This window comes from Leptonychotes weddellii, chromosome 4, assembly GCF_054177405.1.
Source record: "Leptonychotes weddellii isolate Sample4059 chromosome 4, ASM5417740v2, whole genome shotgun sequence".
In the NCBI taxonomy this organism is placed as follows: domain Eukaryota; kingdom Metazoa; phylum Chordata; class Mammalia; order Carnivora; family Phocidae; genus Leptonychotes; species Leptonychotes weddellii.
Genome location: NC_138372.1, coordinates 11,356,414 through 11,376,270, shown reverse-complemented (window position 1 = coordinate 11,376,270; position 19,857 = coordinate 11,356,414). Strand labels below are relative to the sequence as shown.

The following is a 19,857-nucleotide window of genomic DNA, read 5'->3' as shown; positions in this document are numbered from 1 at the left end:
TGAAAATGCCTTCCCCTCGGACGTGTCTCCTTGTCCTTGGTTCCCAGGCACTGTCCCTAATAGGATCCCTGCATGTTTAACTCTGTCTTGGCATTTACTTCTTAGATGACAGCATGCTGGGTATTCTGTTTGCCCTTCTGGACCCTCCGCATACCTCCTCCTCTGCTCTGTGCCTTGGGAGCCTGGTCCTTGGGAATCGGGGGCTCCTGTGCCCGCTGACTTCTGGCCAGGTGCAGCCAATGGGGCACTGCCAGGAGGTGGGGGGGTAGCAGAGTGCAGTTTGGGTATTTATTCCTATAGCTCCTTCACTGCCAAGTTACTGTGGGCTGGCCAGGAAGGTCACAGCTCCTGTCTCCAAGCCCTCTTTCCATGGTGACCTGTCCAGGTTCCAGTAACATGTCCCCTCCAGTAACATGTCAGGTCTGGGGGTGGTAACGACTCCCCTCTCCCTAACCTTACTGCACAGCCCCCTGTTGATTTCCTCAGATCCTGCCTGCGCCTTTGTAAATATCCCCTCGATTAAACTATTCCAGTTATCCAGCTTGAGGTCCCACGTGTTTCTTGCCGGGGCCTAATGTCACTACCCTCACCCCCTGCTATGAAATATTGATCTATTCTCAACACAGCCGCAGAGCGATCCTTTCAGAGAATAAATCAGATTGGGTCCCCCCTCTGCCCACCTCCCCTAGTGGCCTCAAATGTCAAAGTCCTTGCAGTGCCCTCCATCACTTGATGGCCCAGCCTCCCCTCACCTCCCCAGAACCCCCTGGCTCATCCTCAAATATTCCATGCCCCTTCATTCTACCTCAGGGCCATCGTCTGTGCTCTTCCCTCTGCCTGGATGTGTGTCCTCCTCACATGCACACGGCTTACCCCTCATTTCTCCTGGATCGGAGGAGGGGTTGGAGCCTCTCTGTCTGGGCCAGTTCCAGCCTGGGCTTTCACGGACCCCGAGCCTCAGACTCCGTCCCCATCGCCGTCCCCAGCCATGCCCACCTTCCCCTCACAGCCCATGGCCTGTACCTGCACGAACTTATTGTAACTGATGAGGTTTACGTTGGAGAGGACCTGGTTGATGGAGACAGTGTTGACTGGCTTATCCCCTGTGAGGGAGAGAGAGACGTTAGAGGAGGGGCAGGAACGACACCAGAGGTGAGGGTCACCACCGGCTCTGGGAGGCAGCCAGGCAGAGGTCAAGTTCACAGCTACTGGTCTTGTGAGTCAGTAGCTCTCTGGCCTTTCTAGACATGGCGTAGGCACCACCCAGCAGAGCTCGGCCTGGCCATGGCGCAAGCCTGGGGGTGGGAGGGGAGGGACGGACGGGTGGCTGAGCACCACACACCTTAGACCTCTATTTGAGTGCATTGGAAGTGGGGTGATGCTTTTCACTGGAAGCATCTGCCCCTTCTAGGACACTGGCTGCTGATCCCTCTTCTTTCCAGCTAGTGGTAGTAACGGGGCTGGGTCACCCACCCGTCCATCAGCCCTGATGGACACCACTGGACCCTGTCCCTGCCCTCCACGAGGGGACTGCATGGCCAAGGGGCTCCCTGGAGGCCTGTTTCCGATGGGCTGGACCGGGAAAGGGAGGTTAGGCTCATAGTCCTCACAGCTGCCGGCGAGCTCTTGCCAGGGGCAGGCCCTGAGTTCGGTTCTCCCCATTCAACACCTCATTTAACCTCCCTGTAACGCCACAAGGTGTGCATTCTCACCCTCTTTTACGGACGGGCACATTCAGGCTCAGGGAGGCAAAAAGATTCACCTAGGACCTTACAGCTGGGAAACAGGGGGCTTGTGATTCAAACCCAAGCCCAGTGTTCACAAAGGGCTGCAAACCTTGACCAAGGGGTAAGACAGGGCTCCCTGGACTCACGTGCCCATCTGCAGGCTCGGCATCCCCTCCGCCCCAGCTGGGGTCAGCCAGCCGGGGTCTAGTTCCAGCTCCATCGTGTTCTTGCTGAGCCCTCTGGGCCAGTGACTCGCCCGACTTCCCCGTGTTCTTGGGTATGTAGGGGAGAGGAGAGTAAGTGGGGCCTGGCACACCGTGTCACTAGTGAGATATGCTGGCCTCCCCACGCACGTGGCTGCTTGTGGCCTGACAACTGTGATTCCCACATGCTCCTTCCCAGCTGGGCGGCGAGAAAACCCACTCAGCCTGTTCCTGGGTCTTGTTCACTGTCAGTGTGGTCCTTCCAGGAAAGGTGACAATGGCACATAACATCTGGATTTGAGGCTTTTTCAGGTTTGCTCTGGACCCAGAGGCGTTTAGCCACAGTCCTTACGGGAGCAAGGGGGTTGGGAAAACTGTATTTCTTACACCTTACAGCTGGGGCTCCAGGGTGGTGCCGGGAAGGGGGTGAGGATCGTAAATGGGGAGAAAGGGACTGCAAAGTTCTACTTCAGAACTTCTGAGTTCTGCAGAAGCTTTCCCCTTGGAGGTTTGGTCCAGGACATTATTTACCTCCCATGAGGCCAAGAAAAGCTGCAATCCCAGCAGCCAAAGGGTTTTGGCCTGAGAGCACCAGGGTCCCTGTCAGAGAGGACCAGACCTCTCGGATTCACAGTCTTGGTGGGGACGGGAAGGGAGCCATTCCAGCAAGCTTGCCCCGCCCCGCCCCCCCCCCCCCCCAGCTCCAGGCACAATGGCTCTCAGAATACCTTCCAAGCAAAATGAGAATGTGGGACCCTTTGTTCAAAGAGCGGGAAAGAAAAAGTATCACTAAAGGTACTAAAATATAAGGTTTGTTCTTTCCTCCATGGTCTCTCTCCTGCCCTGTCCTGTTGGTTTTTTACTTGCTATTTGATGTCACGCTCCCTCGGTCACGGGACACTGGCGTGGTGAGCACAGACCCCCGCAGCGCTGGGAGCCCCAGCTGAAACTTGACGCGTGCACACAGCCCACCGGCTGCCAGGCGTCCCAGCCCACGAGCCGCGGGACCCACGTCGAGCCAGACGTCTCCCCTTCCCCCAGGCCCGCCATCCCGAGCCCATGGCAAACAGGCCGACTCCTCCGGCTACTGCGGCCTCCACACAGCGGGGTGCTAGCTGCTTGGATCGGGGGTGGGCAAGAGGCTCACCCCTTGTGAGCCGCCCACCGCCAGTCCAGGACAAGGACAGTTAATGCCAGGTGCCCCCCACCCCGAGATGCTGGCCTCCCCACGTCCAGGCTCCTGCTGCCGCAATCACTGCTGGGGGGCGGGCAGAGAAAGGAGGCCCCGCCAGCCCCCACTGCCCATGGCTGAGGCCCCAGGGAATGAGGGGTGTACAGGGGATCTCATCCCCGGGAGGCAGCAAGAGGATTCACTCACGAAGCACAAATGGTTAAGAATTTCAAGATGGTGATAGCAGAGCATTAAACTTCCTGAGGTGAGGGCCCTGTCTGAGGATACTGGTCACGGGCCCATGCAGCTCGCCACGTCTCTGCCCCAGCCACTGGTGGGCAGTGGGGGCTGGTGGGGCAAGGCGTGCAGCGGCAGTGAGGCTCTTGAGTTTGGGGGGACCACCCTGCTGTATAGACTTCATGATCCCTCTCCCAAGCCATGATGCATCCTGCTTTAGGGGAGGGGGCAGGGAAGCTGGGGTGAGGGACACGGCGGGGGTACCCACCAACAACCCCTTTGAACAGGAGGGCACCGCCGTGGCCCCACTTCTGCTTTGCCTGGAAGAGCTGGAAGCAGGCGCTAGGGCTGGCCAGAAGCATCCGGAAGCCCTGTGTGGAGAGGGCAGACCCGCCTGAGCTCCCTGGCCCCAGCACGGCCCCCCTGGAGCTCATCCTCTGACCCAGACCCCGGGGACAGGCATGTCACCGCTGTCCTTACCTTCCCATCGGGGGCAGGGACGAAGCTCAGAAACTCATCCACGTGGCCCACGGCCAGCCAGTCCACAAAGAGCTCCACGGGGGGCTGCACCCTCTGCGCATAGAGGAAGTCCCGCACCACCTGGGTGACCCGGCGGCCGCTGGACCTGGGGTTAAAAGAATTTCTTAGCTTAAAAAAGTCTATGCAGAAATGGAATAACAAGAGTTCAAGATTTCTCCAGTATCTGATTTTTTTAAACAACAACAACAAAAAAAACATGCACTGTGTCTTTTAAATTCTGCTCAGGCTGAGCTCTTGAGCAGACGCAGGACAGCTCAATCCCACCTGGTCAGTGACCCCCAGGTCTTGCCATCCAGGCAAATGCTCAGAGCTGCCCTCGGACCCATCCTCACATTCTCCAAGAGACTGATTCACCACCCTATTCCATCCCTGGGGCCAGGCGGCTCTTCTTGGAGTTTAACTTGTGTCTCTCTTCCTGTGGCCTCACCTTCTGGACATCAGTGGGGAGAGAGGTGGACAAGATCACCCCCAAGGGGCCGCACAGCCCCAGCATTTTATGCTCATGAACTCAAGCCCCATTCTTCTTTGGCCCTCTGCATAGTATCTAATGGCGTGACCCAAACTTCCTCTTTCTTTTTTTTCTTTCTTTAAGTAGGATCCATACCCAGCATGGAGCCCAACGTAGGGCTTGAACTTGGGACCCTGAGATCAAGACCTGAGCTGAGATCAAGAGTCAGACGCTTAACTGACTGAGCCACCCAGGCACCTTGAACTTCCTCTTTCTGTGGGATCGCGTGTTGAGGGCAGTTAGTTCCCTCCAAAGCCCCTTGATTCACCTGTTTTTTGACTGCAAGTCTGTCCTAACTGCTTTGTTGAATTTGGTTGGCTCAAAGTCTTGGTCTATTCCACAGCATAAAACCATAACTATATAATTCCTTTTCTTTTGCATCAGTATCTCGTGTCACATGTTGAACAAATAATCTGTTATTCTGTGTGTGTGTGTGTGTGTGTGCGTGCGTACGTGTGCGTGTGTGTGTTATGACATCTCATTTTTCATGTCCTATACCTTCCTTCTCCTGTTGTCAGGAAAACATTTCGTAGTAGTCATTTACATCATAGTAAGAACAAGCTCTTGAAATGTAATTGCTCTAGGACTGTTGAGACTTGAAGCTTTTTCTTCTAGAACTATTAATTAATAGTATGTTATTAGCAATATCATTTCTTTTTGGAATCAGAAGACCTAAGTTTAGTCACGATTTTGCATTCTGTGTGACCTGTACCAGGTCACTCACCCTCTCTGGGCTCACTTGTGAAATGGAAAGGCGGGACTGAATGATTGATCTCTTAGGTCTCTGCTGACTTTGGCCTTCTCAAACTCATCAAGGTAAGCGTGGACAGTGTCTGGTGATCAGCGCACTGCCTCCCCTCACCCCGTCTAGAACTAGGAATTTATCACTCCTCACTGGTTCTCTCCCAGGAGTGGAATTGTCCCTCACCACCACCACCCCAGCCACCATCACCACCTTCCACCCCAGGAACACCTCTCCCTGCTCCTTTCTCACCCAGGCAGGTTGCCCCCGATGAGGATCCTCCCCAAGGGGTACTCTTTCCCATTGGCCACCACTGGGGGGCTGACCTCCAGGTTCCCAAAGGAGTCCAGGCCACTCACAGAGCTGTCTTGTGGTTCCCGAGTCACATAGCCGAAATCTGGACCCTGGCAAGGGAAACTGAGTCAGGCTAGGGGTGGGGGTCACCAGAAAGAACTTGAACCAACTTGCTGGGCTCTGAGCTCCTTAAGGATGGGGCAGGAGTGGCTGCCCATTCTTCAGATGGAAATACTGAGTCAAAGACAGGGATATGACCTATTCAATATTTCACGCATGCATAGAGGCCAAAGTAGGGAAATACACAGGCACTCTGGCCCTGCTGCCACATTAGAGCTCCATGGTCACAGGGAGACAGTGGAAAGGGCCCTGGTTGCCTATACTCCCCATTAGACATGGAGCCCGAGGCTACGGCCCCCGCCCCTTACCCTCCGAACAGCCTTCCTGCCAAGTGCAGCCCAAGGGCAAGTACCTGGCTGTTCTAGAGTAGCCTGTTCCTGGGGACCAAGGGACTGAGGATGGAGCCTCAGTCTTTCCACCCTGAAAAAGGGGAGAGCTCCCCAGGGCCATCTCTTAAAAGGAACTCAATCAACATTGAGGCCCAGGTGAGAGCTCCTACCACCTCTGGCGGGGGGCGGGGGGCGGTGGCTGGAAGGGCCTCACGGTCTCTACAGTACCAAGGGAGTCTCCCCTCTCTCTTCTAGGAGGTCCCCAACCACCATCTTCACAGTATTCCTTATTACCAATATTAACCTCAGCTAACAGTGCTGTGGGCTCCCTCTGCCCAGTACAGAGAAGCCTCACAAACACTTGTGAGGCCAGGGCTATGATATCATTTTTGCTGATGAAGAAACTGAGGCTCAGAGAGGGCAAGTGACTCAGGCCAGGTCACACAGCATCTGAATATATACAGCCGGGTGGTTCTGATTCCAAAGCCTGTGTTCTTAACAGCGGCACTGCCCCGCCCCCAAAATCGCCCTTACCTAGGGCTGCCAAATTTAGTAAATAAAAATACAGGATGCATAGTTAACTTTGAATTTCAGATAAACCACAAATATCTTTTTAGTATAACTGTGTCCCGTGCAAGGCTTGGAACATACTTATACCAAACAGTTCCTCATTGCCGATCTGAAATTCAAATGTAACTAGGCATCTCCCGTGTTCTATCTGGTCACTCCTGTCCCTAGAACATGGTCCCCGTGCTGCGCCCTAGACTCTACACCCTGGTGGGGCTTCAGGAAACGTTAACGTTCCTCGGCCCTCAGAGCCAGGCTGCAGCCTGTGGCCCGGACCACTCACCAGGATTCTTTTGTAAGGGAAATCCTGCAGTTCCCCATTCCTGGGGGAGTCAAAGACCACCGGGAAGGTCTTGTGTGGGGCCTGAACATAGCCCAGCTCCATCTCGTCCTGCGAATGAGAGAGACAGCCTGTGGAAAATCAACACTCGTTTGTCACTGAGCGCTTTGGGGAAGACTGTTCTTGGGGGTTCTTTGTCTCGGGCCTGCTTTGCCCTTTGGGGTGAAGAAGGCAGGGGTTCATGATGCTTGCTGGCTGCAGGAGGGGCTGGAGGCTCAGAGAGGGGGCGCTCTTGCCTAAGGTCACACAGCAAGACAGGTGGGGAATGAACGAGAACATGGACGTGACCCTGGGTGGGTCCCCATGCCAGATCAGGGCAAAGTGGCCACAGAGAGGGGCACGGGGTGGCCTAAGTTGGACAAACAAGTCACTGGACATTAGCCAGCACCTCTGGCCTCCACATGTGGTCATGGACACGGCTGAGGTGACCAAAGGAGGTATAGGTCTGCCTCCTCAGATCTCTCAACATTTAGCCCAGCTCAATCCTGATCCCTCTGGTCCTGGAGGCAAAGAGCGCCCAGCACCGATGAACTCTATACCCAATGAGAAGCTCACTGTTATGTGCCTGGCCCTGCTCTCAGCCCTTTATAAATAGTAACTCCATGAACCCTCATCACACACACACTCATGCAGAGGCACTATGATTACCCACGTTACAGATGAGGAAAGTGAGAAACAGAGAGGTCTAATTGTTCGTCCAAGGACACAGAGCTAGTCAGTGGCACCGCCAGGGATCCTCACCCAGCCCATCTGGCTCCAGGGTCCTGCCCCGAACATCTGCTTCATCGGATGAACCGCCAGCCATGAAAGCTTCTCAGCTTGGCATGCACGGTCTCCCACTTCAGCTCCTTCACGGAACCTTGGCCATGGCCAACAAGAGCCCAAGGCGAGCTTTCTCATGCCTCCCCTCGCAGGGCCTTTGCACATGCTGGTCCTCTGTGAGGCCCACCATCCACTGAGCCCCAGCGTGGCCCTTATCATCTCTGTGGCCCTGGGCATGGGCCCCCTGCGAGCACATCGCCTACTTGGTCCTGCCCGATGCCCTTCCTCCTGGAGGTCTTTATTCATCCCCCAGACAGAGGCGATGCCACCCTCCCCCAAACCCTGCTGGCGCGTTGCTCGTAGCCCTACTACGTCTTCAATTGCAGGAGCGGGGTGAGGGGGGCTGTTGCAATAATTCACCACACCAGTGTTTCTCAGCCTTGGCACACATGACACTTGGGGCCAGCTAATTCTTTGCTGTGGGGCCACCCTGTGCATTCATTACAGGACGCTTAGCAGCAGCCCCACTAGAAGCCAGTAGCACCACCAGCCTCGGGGTGACAGCCAAACCTTTCTCCAGATACTGCCAAATGTCCCTTGGAGGACAAAGTTGCCTTCCGTGGGGAACCACAGGGCCAGGCTGCTGAGGGCAGAGTGTGTCCCACACCTCGGCCATTCCCTTCGGGGCCAGCCCCGTGCCTAGCCCAGATCCTGTGGGTGAATGTGGGTTAAATCCAGTGTCAGTGTGTGCCTGTGTCTCTAGAAAGTTCTGGAGAGAGGGAGGGAGCTCTAGGTCTAGATTGAGAAAAAAGAGTGTGCTGGGAAGGACAGTCACAGCCCCCAGGTCCTTCTAGATATTCACAGCAACCTCCCCTCCCTGCCCTGGGTCAGGATGGACCAGCCTCTCCCTCCAAGATGCCGTCCTGGCTGGATGCTGCCCAGCGGCCATGGTACCTGGATCCAGCGGTCATTGCGGTTCTCATTCTGCGGGCAGATGGTCAGCTTGCAGCCGGCCTTCGTGGCCAGCTCCGCCACGGCGTCCACAAAACATGTGTTGTTCCTCACACTGTGGACAAGCCCAGGGAGCGTGGCTCAGAACAGAGCCAGGTGTGGAGACCAGAGGGGCCACCAGGGTCTGAAGGACACCCATGCCCCCCCTCCCACACTCACCGGCACACGTACACCTCCAGGGGCGGCAGGGTGCTGGGCGTCATAATCCAGGGCGCCACACGAAACACCACGGTGTCGGTGAAGATTGGGGACTCAGAGAAATCCTACAGGGGAAGACGGGCAGAAGGACAAGAGCACCGGCCTTGGAGTCCAGAGGCCCGGCTGATCCCGCTGACATCTCGTTTCTAGAAGGGCAGCAGCGGGGTGGTCGAAAGGTCTGGGGTCCTCCACGCTGGTGGTGCCCCTCTCTCCCAGGGAGGGAGCCCTCTCTTACCCTCTTTGCCCCGGCCACCCCTCACCTCGTTGGAGTCGTCCAGCAGGGTGACATGGAAGGAGACGAGCCCCGTGAAGCTGGCATCAGGGAACGAGAGACCCTCCACAAAGAAGCGTTCCTCGTCCCCATGGAAGCGGGGCACCTCATAGGACACCTTGTCCTGGCCCAGCACGTGCCTGTAGGACTTGCATGAGTCTTCAGGACCTGGGAGGGGATGGGACGGGACGGCTGTGACCCCCAAGTGGGCCCGCAGAGCATGAGGGTGCAGGAGGAGCTGGGCCAACCTCACCGAAACCCCTCAAGACAGACAGGCAGCCCCAGCCTCTGCCCTCCCACCAGCGAAGGAGAGAAGATGCTTGATGCCCAGTGTGGGCAAGGCCAGGGGAAAGGCCCTTCCTTTCTAAGATGGCTGTTCAGACCTGCTGGGGACAACTCGGCAGCATCTCACAAAGTAAGGTCTACTCCTAATGAGCAATCCCGCTTCTAGATGTCTTTGCTGCGAATACACGTACGAGGGTGTTCACTGGCTGTTCATTCACTGAACAAGTATTTACTGAGCACCTGCTCTGCACCTGGGAGGCCTGGTTCTAGGCCCAGGATGCAGCCGTGAGCAATGCCCCTGCCCTCAAGGAAGCTATACTGTGGTCAGACCAGAGCACTGCAAACAGCTGCATGCTCAGGGGAGTGGATAAGTTACAGCACACCCGTGCTTTGGAATACCACACCGCGGTGGAAGAGAATGAGGCAGAGCTGCATAAATACAGGAAGGAATGTCAGATATCATTCAACGGAAGAAAGCGTTTGGAAAGCAGGGTATGTACACACCACACACACGTGCACACACACGTGCACACACACACACATGCATGCACATTTAATGCATCCAGAGAAAAGTCGGGAAGAACCCGTAGCAAATCGTTAACAGTGAACTCATTTTAAAGAGTCAGGTTTAGGGGTAGGGAGGGGGAACTCTCATTTTTTACCTTATATACTTCTATGTTGTTTGATCTTTTTTTTTTTTAATGTTTTTAAAAGATTTATTTTAGAGAGAGGGCACGTGTGAGTGGGGGTGGGGCAGAGAGCAGAGGGAGAGAGAGAATCCCAAGCAAACTCCCTGCTGAGCGTGGAGCCCAATGTGGGGCTCGATCTCAGGACCCTGAGATCACGACCTGAGCTGAAACCAAGAGTCAGATGCCCAATCCACTGCGCCACCCAGACGCCCCTTTGTTTGAGCTTTTTTAAAATGAGCATTTTATCACTTATGTGCATTTGTATCTTTAAAAGGGATTTTATGTTAGGGGCGCCTGGGTGGCTCAGTCTGTTAAGCATCTGCTCAGGTCACGATTCCGGGGTCCTGGGATCGAGCCCCATATTGGGCTCCCTGCTGGGTGGGAAGCCTGCTTCTCCCTCGCCCACTCCCCCTGCTTGTGTTCCCTCTCTCGCTGTGTCTCCCTCTGTCAAATAAATAAATAACATCTTGAAAAAAAAAAAAGGGATTTTATGTCCTTGCTCATACTATGGTTCTGTGGAGCAATAGTCCGTGGTTTTGGGGGGTGATGCACGCTGAATTCTGCAGGGGCACTAAGCCCCATGCCTGGGAGTGGTTTTACAATACTTGAACAAACAACAGATGAAGCAAGAGAAGCAAAACAGCGGTCATTGTTGAATCTGAGTGCCTGGCATACAGGGGTTTGTCACTATTCTCTCTACTTTTGTGTGTGTTTGAAAGTTTTGATAATAAGAATTTCTGAACATTCTTAAAATATATTTTTAAATATATTGTTTAAAGATTTTATTTATTTGAGAGAGAGAGAGCACAAGCAGGGGGAGGGGTAGAGGGAGAGGAAGAAGCAGACTCCCCGCTGAGCAGGGAGCCTGACACGGAGATCAATTCCAGGACCCTGAGAAAACGACCTGAGCTGAAGGCAGCCGCTTAACTGACGGAGCCACCCAGGCGCCCCTAAATATATTTTAATTCATCCAATCTAACAGCCTTGGGTCATGGCTGTGCGGGGATGCCAGCCCGCCTCTTTCAGAGTTCCCCCAGCTGACCCTGCTTCCTCTGACCCCCCAGGCAGGCTAGAAGCCAGAGCAGAGCCTGCCCTCCGGCCCAAGATGGGGAAACTGAGGCCCCCCAGCAGTGGGAGCAGGGGGAGGGGATGAGCATGAACTCACCACAGGCGTGGAAGACCCGTGCCCACTTGGCGTCATAGCTGGAAGTGTGGAGGATAAGTTTGTGGTCATCAAAGAGGGCGGCGGGGCCTTGGGTCTTCAGGACCATGACGGACATGTCTTCCAGGTCTGTGGAGCCAGGCAGGGGTGGCAGCTCAGGGGGCCCGCGACACTCCGCGTCTTCTCCTCCTGCCCACCACACCACCCCCCCTCCAAGGGCAGAGGGCGCCAAGACCCGGGTCTCTGAGCCCCAGCTCTGCCCACCCTGTGAAAACACTGGAAACCGTCAAGAGCAAAGCATAAGGACGTCCGTAAGCGTGTGCCACGTGAATACGTCATACCCTCTCCCGCCTCCACTCCCTCACCTGCCCAGAGCAATGGGAAGGAAATACAGAGCAGCCAGCCCCGTGCCCGGGGACAGGTGAGAAGTGTGGGGCCGCCCGGGCGGCGTGCTGGGGAGAGTCTGCTCTCAGGGCAAGCGTCACTCTCTGTTGGCATCGGGCAGGCCCCTCCCTCCCTGAGCCTCAGCGCGCCCCAGTCTGAAACGAGGGACAGATGTGCCCCCTTTCGGAGCAGCTGTGCCCACCCACGCATAAAGCCCCCAGCCCGCACCCCGGGATATTACTGCGGCCTTCCTCACGGGGCTGTTGCATGCAGTGTGGGACTGACTTAGAACATGGGGCGTCCTGAAATGAGTCACGGGTGCCTGGTGGGAGGCTGGATCTGGGGTGCAGATAGGAAGCTTTGGATCTTCCACAGACAGGCTGGGAGGGGTTAGCTGCCAGCCTGAGGCAGGTTTTGAGCGACATCAAAGTGTGTCCAGGAGCTGGAACTTTGGCCCCCGATGCTCCCTTCAATGCTACCTGCAGGGTGGCTGAGTGGTGACCCTGGGCACCCCCTCACCTTGCAGGCAGTGCACATGCCGGTCACGGTTGTCCTGGTCATTGCAGTTCAGATCATCCCTATCGCAGTTCACCAGCAGGATGGCTCCATACCCGCCAGGCCCCCAGACCCAATCCCGCTGCCAATGGCAAAGCATAGCTGCTGATGGGGCTCGGACCCGTCCTGTGCCCCCGCCCAGCAACCTCCCGGCCAGCCTCCTGACCCCGTCTCTTCCTCTTCGCCCTCCCTGTGAGGACAAGCCCACTCTCACGGAAGCACTTCCTGCACCAGATACTGCAGTGGCTCCCGACTGCCCACACCAGCAAGTCGAAACTACACCGAGGTCTCTCATGGCCAACTGCAATGAGTCTCCAGCCAATGTCCTATTTCTCAATGGGCAACTTCCTGATTATAGATCCATTCCCAGCTCCAGGCCTTGGCTCCCACTCTTCCCTCCACCTGGAATGCCTTCCCTCTTGCATTGCTTTAGAACCTAGCTCAAGTGGACTTCAAAGGAAGTCTTCCTTGCTCATGCAGCCCATCTTGACCTTCTGCTCCGAACTCCCAATGCGTTCAGTGCCACCACAGTTCAGCCCAAAGTTCTTTAAAAGTCTCATACTTGGTAGAGTTCCCCTTTCACCTAGATCAGAAGGTTGGCACACCAGGGCCAGGGGCCACTTCTGGCCCACTGCCTGTTTTTGTAAATAAAGTTTTATTGGAATAGTCACATCCATTGTATTGACCATAGCTCTTTCACACTACAATGGCAGAATTGAATAGTTGCAACAGAAACACTTTGCAATGCCTAAAATATTTACTATCTCACTTTTACAGAAAAAGTTTCCTGACCCCTGACCGAGACTGAAATTCCAGAAGGACTTTTTCCCACAAAGCAAGGCCTAGCCCAGGCCTGGGGATGTATATATTTGATAATTCTTGGTAATACTTTTTCTCCTGGTGAAAGAAGATCCCCAGCCATGCCGGGCTCCCATTTGGCTCTCCTGACCTCAGCAGCAGCTAGGAGGCAGGGGCATACCTGTAATGTCTTCGCCCCTCTTAACCCAGCCTAGGTCAACTCCAAACTCCATGCCCCTTTCTGGGCCCAGGTGGAATCGCCCTACCTTGTCCACAAAGCTGCTATTCTGCCTGCCCTCACAGTTCAGGTCACAATCCAGAGCAATGTCTGCAAGGGGAGGACAGAGAGTAAGTCATTATGGGGTTCCCAGGAGTCCAGCACAAGTCCAACAATGTACATTTTGCCTCTAACAATGCCTCCTACAGACAGAGCATCTTCAACTTTCTTGCTAAGTGCTCTGCAGGTGTTTGTACCCATGCAAACTCCCACCCACCGTCAAGGAGCTCCCCAGTTCCACATCCTTGGCAGTGCTGAGTTAAGCATCTTTCCATTTAGGTTCTGATCACTGGGGCTTTCTCTTCTGTGAATTGCTTGTTCATATTTTTTGCCTATTTCCGTTAGTTTGTCTTTTTTTCCTATTGATTGGAGTTCTCCATAACCTTTATGTACCGAGTCAGCCATATACATTGCAAATTTCTTCTCCCAGTTCATATTTTGACTTTTTCTTCCCTTTTTGTTTAAAGTAAGCTCTGTGCCCAGTGTGGGGCTTGAACTCATGACCCTGAGATCAAGATTCATTTGCTCTGTGGACTGAGCCAGCCAGGCGGCCCCATAGTTTGACTTTTTACTTGTCCTCTGTTGTATAAAAGTTCTAAAATTTAATACAGTCGAATTTATCATTGCCCTATCTTCAAGTTCACTGATCCTCTCTCTAGCTGTGTCAAGTCTACCAAGACAACCCACTAAGAACATTTTTTTTTACCTGTTACCATGATTTTTAGTTCTAGCATTTCCATTTGACACCTTATAGTTTTCAGCTCTCTGTTGAAATTCCCCATCTGTTAATTCATGTTATCTACCTTTTCCTTTAATGTACCAATCAATCTGAGTTATCGTGCATGGAATTTATATACAATTTGTGGACAATTGGCACAAAAAACTTAAGGTGGAAAAAGCAAGGTCCAGTTCCAGGCCTAGAGTATGTCTCCCTTTGCTTACAAAAGGGGGGTATACAGGTATTCCTGTGTCCACCTGCACAAGCATAGTAGATCTCTAGAAGAATGCTGGGCTTGGGGAACTGGAAGTCTTCGGTTGGGAGAAAGGGAGGTTTACTTTTCAATATATACTCCTTTATACCACTTGAATTTTTTAAATGTACGCTTATTTTAATTTTTAAAATAAAATGAATTGATGTTTATAAAAAGACTCTTGTTCCTTGTCATTCCCAACCACCCCCCACCCTTGGCCCAAGCCCTAGCATGACCCCCAACTTACCAACACAGGTGAGGTAGAGCACCGCATAGGCCAGGGGCAGGGGCTCATGGCTGGAGTGGTAGGAAATCTGCACCTGTAGAGAAATGGGGCCAGAGTCAAGCCAGCTGAAGCCAGTAGCCCCCACCCCAAAGGACAGGTCTTGGGGGATCTGGCAGGAAAGAGAAAGGGTCTCAGGAATCTCTGTTCACTGCAATTGAGTTTACCAACCCAGCTCCTCCATTAGTCTCTGTGCCATTTATTTTTCCATGCCCTGCTTGGCCCATCTGTAAAATGGGAACAATTTGTGAGGGATTCCCTAGAGACTTGGGTCCCAGGGCTGCCAATGATTACCGTGTGATTTGGACAAACCCCTGCTCCCCTTTGGATCTCTGCTTTGCCACTTGTTAAAAAAGGAGGTCTCTGACGGGGCAGGGTTTAGGGACCTTCTCTTATCTCTGGGATTCAGCCAGGCCTGGACTTGAGGCCAGCACCTCTGGGTTCTGTGACCTTGGCCAAGGTCCCTCACCTTTCTGACCTATCTGGTTTCCTCATCTGCAGAACAGAAAACATACAAAACCCTATGGCCCACAGAGGATTTTAGTGCTGCTTAGAAACAATGCATGTACAAGACTGACCCCATGGGCAGGGCTCCAGACACGCTGGCTATTGCTAACAGAGGGCAGGCGGCACTGTGTGAGCTGGTGCTGCCCTGGGGTCCTGTTCCGGATCTACCACTTGCGACTATCCTGGGAAGAGTCACTTGTCCTCTCCGGGCCTCAATATCCCCTGCTATAGAGGGATAATAATAGTCCCTACCCCAAAGGGTTGATTGTAGGCTGTGACCATCAAAGAAGGAAGGCGGGTGACACGCTCAGTGCTGTCCTTGGCTACAGCAAGCCCCAGTAGCTGTTAAAGGCTGGGCTGACTGTGACTGATGAGAATACAGTTCAAGGCCCATGTATCAAAGCCCCTTTGGCCCACGGCCCTCCGCTTACATGTTCCTTCTTGATGGGGGGTCCCTCAGCTCTGCCAGAAGGCTCAGGATCTTATAGAGGCCATTCACCCCTCAGTGCTGGGAGCCCCTATATCCTGCAATCACTGACACCCAACTGTCAAGCCTGAGCAATGATGCTGGCCTCAGGCATACAGTTACCCGGATCTAGGCCAAAGGTGGGGGAAGGGCAGACACTCCGACCCTCCTCAATCCCTCTGGTCTTTGGCATCCACACAGCCCTGGCTTGGCAGGGCACCCAGGAGGCGTCCCTTACTGGCTGGCTGGTCCTCTTGCCCTGTCCCGGGGACTCTGTCCCGAACCTCACCGACTCTGCTACTCACTAGATGGGGTGACTTCGGGTAAGCCACCCCCCTTCTCGTTCTCAGTTTCCTTCTCTGTAAAATGAGTTCATTTACCTGCCCACCTGCGTCACAGAGCTCAGTGGAGGGGCTCATCTCAGACACACGGATGGGAAAAGACGAGGGGGTGATGAAGGGAAACTGCCGCCCAGGTGTCAGCCAGGTCCGTGTAGAATTCTAGCTCTCAACTCATTGGCTCTGTGGCCCGGACACAGTTACTCTGAACCTTGGTGGCCCCACCTATGGTATGGGGGTCAGATCCCGCCTCTCTGAGCTGTTGTGAGGGCTGTGTGAGGTCATGGCTGCCCAGGGCGTGGCGTATGATCGGTGGTCCTTAAAAGGTCAGTTTCGTACAACACTGCTCCTGGCATGAAGCGGGAACCTGCCCACACGACAAGGCCTGCTCCCCCTCACCCCTTTAAGGGGGCATCACCTGGGCCAAGCTCCAGGGCCACCCCATTTCGCCCTCTTCTAATGTCCCCTGCCCTGAGGTCGGAACCCTGCCTACAGCTGGGGCTTGTTAAATTCACCCTTGGTGGCTGAATGAGCAGAGAGGTGAGGAGGGGGAGTTACGTGCCTCTGAGAAGGGAAGGGGGTCAGGGAGAGAGTGGATTAGGAGGTGAGGCACCCAGTACAAGGGGGTCTCCCAGGCACTGGCATCCCCCCATCTCTGCTTTCTGTCCATTCGGAGTGGCAGAGATCACCTAATCAACCCTCAGCCTGCAGAAAAGCGGGGACACCTCCCTTCACTGGGGTCTTGGGAAACAAGAAAAGCAGCAAATGTTGGCTCATGTTCCACCCCACACCAACACCAAGAGGAAAGGTGCTGTGATCACCCCCATTTTACAGATGGGGAAACCGAGGCCCAGAGGGCTGATGTGACTTGCCAGCAGACACACAGTTTATGTCTGTAAGTTGCAGGGCTGGCCGGTTCTGGGAGCGGGTACTTACCCATCATGCTACCCTGCCATCTGGGTAAATAGAGGGTGCCGGACCTTGTGGAGTTAGATCACTGCCCCACAAGCCCCCCCCCCCCCAGACCAGGGGACCTGCTCACATGACTGTCATTGAGGTCGTTGCTGGGAGAGTTCATGACCACGATGATCTCCAACCCCGTATCAAAGTGCCACCGCCTGGTGTCCGCGCGCTCCCGGCCCCTCTCCACACTAGGAGAGATGTAGATGTCCACGCCAGGGGTCCCATAGACCTCGAACATCTCTGTGCCCTCAGGTACCGATCTGGGAAGGACAAGAAGCCATGGGAAGTGCTAGAGGGAGGCAATACTTGTTCAGATGCTTGAGCTTTGGCTCAAACTCTTGCTTCCTCCAGGAAGCCTTCCCTGACGACCCCAAGCCTCTCAGATCCCCACAGCAAGCTCCTGGGAGTGAAGCCTGGACCCTACACAAATGCATACACAGTCTCACATTCCAAGGTTCTGTGTTTATTAACACTTCCCTTGTGAGTTATGTTAACTCCCCACAAAACTGCAAGCTCTTTGCAAGTTAGGACCCAGTTGAGTGCTTTATAACCCCCCGGTGCCGAGCTGGGCACAAGGAGCTCAGTGGACATCAGCCTGCAAATGGACCCCACTGCAGTTCTGAGCATGGCTTTAAGAAGAGCAGTCTCCCCTCAAAGTCCCAGTGCATCCTTCTTTAGCGGGCGAGATGTTCTTGGGGTCTTCCCTAGGGAAGGGTAGTAAATATTGTGGAGGGCCTACTATGTGCCAGGCGCCTTGTATTTCCCAGCTCCTTTTATTCTTATCAGTCTGCAAAGCAAGTGGTATCATCTCCATTGCAAAGGTGAGAAACTGAGGCTCAGAGAGATCAAGTATCAAGCCCGAGGTCACACGGCATCTGACACAGAGCCCATGCTTCTCTGTGGCACTGCAGTGTCACCTGGGAAACTGGGCCAGATTCAGTCAAACAACCGTGCATTATTTAGACGGTGAAAAAGCCTATGTCATTCAGCCCTGGGACTGCGTTTCCCCATCCCCTCCGGTTAGTCTGGGACTCATGTTTGAAGTCAGTCTGTTCACACCTCTGATTGTCTGTGGGGTGCCCAGGGTGCCCCCACTGTGCCCAGAAGCATTGCCAGACTGAGGCAGATACACCCCACTGCTCTCTCCACTGCCCCAGAACCTTCCATCCCACCAGGGAGTTAAAAACAGCCCTGCCCAGGGCAGCCCGATGGGACTTACGGTCAGGAAGTCAGTGGTCAGTGGAATCCCATGTAGGGAGAAGCCACTGTGAGCCAGAGGGACCAGAAGGCTTCCTGGAGGAAGCAGCACACACGTGTGCCTGGGGGATAACAGGAGCTGACATTTGTCGAGCTTTTGCTATATGCCAGTCCTGTGGGCAGTTCTTAGGTCCTATTACATCATGTAACCCTCTCAATAAACCTAGGAGACGCGGACTACCATTGTCTCCCTTTTTACAGATGGGGAAACTGAGATTAATTAAACTGTCCAAGGTCACGGAGCTAGTAAGTGGCAGGACTGGGATCCCAACCCAGGCCTTCTGGTTCCTGAGTCCATATTCTCACCTACCACCTCCCCAAGAGTAATCACAATAATCAGAGCCCCCCAGGCCCCCATCCCCTGCACGCTCACCAGGGCAGGCCTGGCTAAGCCCTTCCAACCAGCATTCATTTCATCCTCCCTGTGGCCCTGGGAGGAGGGGATTATTACTCCCACTTACACATGGGGAAACAGAGGCTCAGGATGGGCAAGAGACTTCCCCAAGGTTGCACAGCTGGCAATTCGACTCCCAGCCCTTTTCCTTTCCCTGCTCCACTTGGAGGAGAGCAGACCTCCTTCAATATACCCTCTTCACTCCTCCACCGGCAGGGTTCTGATACTTCTCAAAGTGGCTTTTTTTTTATAAATAAAGAAATAAGCCAAACCCAAGCGCCACATCATTAGGCGGGTCCCAGTCCTGGGCGTGGCCCTCCCAGGCGTCCTCACCAGCGGGGAGGGGCCAACCCACCTGCTTCTCCTCCCAAGCAGGGCTGCTAGATTTAGCAAACAAAAATAGAGAACACCTAGTTGGACTCGGGCTTCAGATAAACAACAAATAATTATTTTAGTCTAAGGATGTCCCATGTGATATTTGGGACATGCTTACACTAAAAATATATATATATATAAATTGTTTATCTGGATTTCAAATTTAACTAGGCATCCTGGATTTTATCTGGCAACCCTATTCCCAAAACCTGTAATTTCCAGGGCTGGTGGTGCCCTCTGTCCTGTTGTGCTCTGGGTGTGTGGGCCAGCCCATCATGGGACATAAAGAACCTGGACAGAGAGGTATGCGGGCACAGCGACAGAGAAAGACAGAGACATGGGGCGCCTGGGTGGCTCAGTCGTTAAGCGTCTGCCTTCGGCTCAGGTCATGATCCCAGGGTCCTGGGATCGAGCCCCGCATCGGGCTCCCTGCTCGGCGGGAGGCCTGCTTCTCCCTCTCCCTCTCCCCCCGCTTGTGTTCCCTCGCTCGCTGTATCGCTCTCTGTCAAATAAATAAATAAAATCTTTAAAAAAAAAAAAAAAAGACAGAGACAGAGACAGAGAGAGACAAAGAGATATAGAAAAACCCAGAGAGATGGAGAGCCAGAAAGACACGTGGAAATAGACTGGGTATGAAGAGCCCCCCTCCACCCCAGGGAGCACCCTCAGCCCCACTCCCTGAGTTATCTGGCCTCCAGCTCCCCAGGAAGTTTATAAACTTCTCATGAAACTCCCCCCAACCCCAAGTTGCTGCTTGGATCCCGGGTGCCCACGAGCTGGAGGTGAGCAACTTGATGGTCCTCCCGGTATGGAACCCCACCCAGCTCCCCAGCCCCTGCGTTTGGGGTATCTCAGCCCAGTTCCCTTGCATCTCCCTGTTTGGGGCGCCAGGGATCTCTGATGAAGATCCCTTCAGGCCCGGGGGGAAGAAGCCAAGATCTCAGTGGTGCCAGGACCAGAGTCAAGAGTCAGGTTCTAGACTGGGTTGGGTCGCACATTAGACAGGTGACAGTGAATAAATCACCTAGCCTCCCTACAAAGTGGAATGATGACACTCACTTGGTCAACCTCATGGGCAATTGTAAGCCTCAGATGTAATAATGGGAAAGGCTTGGAAAACCACCCAACCAAGA

At 54.1% G+C, this 19,857-nt stretch overlaps 1 protein-coding gene across 1 annotated transcript in view; it reads right to left on the bottom strand.

Annotated features, from left to right (window-relative positions):
• Window positions 1-19,857, bottom strand: part of PADI3 (peptidyl arginine deiminase 3) — a 30,807-nt gene that overhangs the window by 5,983 nt on the left and 4,967 nt on the right. The window contains exons 2-14 of the mRNA XM_081817577.1: window positions 16,778-16,958; window positions 14,389-14,461; window positions 13,160-13,221; window positions 12,060-12,177; window positions 11,160-11,285; window positions 9,010-9,188; window positions 8,711-8,814; window positions 8,495-8,606; window positions 6,722-6,829; window positions 5,381-5,532; window positions 3,819-3,963; window positions 3,607-3,709; window positions 1,024-1,103 (exon numbers count right to left, since the gene is read on the bottom strand). Coding sequence (XP_081673703.1) covers window positions 1,024-1,103; window positions 3,607-3,709; window positions 3,819-3,963; window positions 5,381-5,532; window positions 6,722-6,829; window positions 8,495-8,606; window positions 8,711-8,814; window positions 9,010-9,188; window positions 11,160-11,285; window positions 12,060-12,177; window positions 13,160-13,221; window positions 14,389-14,461; window positions 16,778-16,958 — 1,543 coding nt within the window. The remainder of the gene's footprint in view (window positions 1-1,023; window positions 1,104-3,606; window positions 3,710-3,818; window positions 3,964-5,380; window positions 5,533-6,721; window positions 6,830-8,494; window positions 8,607-8,710; window positions 8,815-9,009; window positions 9,189-11,159; window positions 11,286-12,059; window positions 12,178-13,159; window positions 13,222-14,388; window positions 14,462-16,777; window positions 16,959-19,857) is intronic.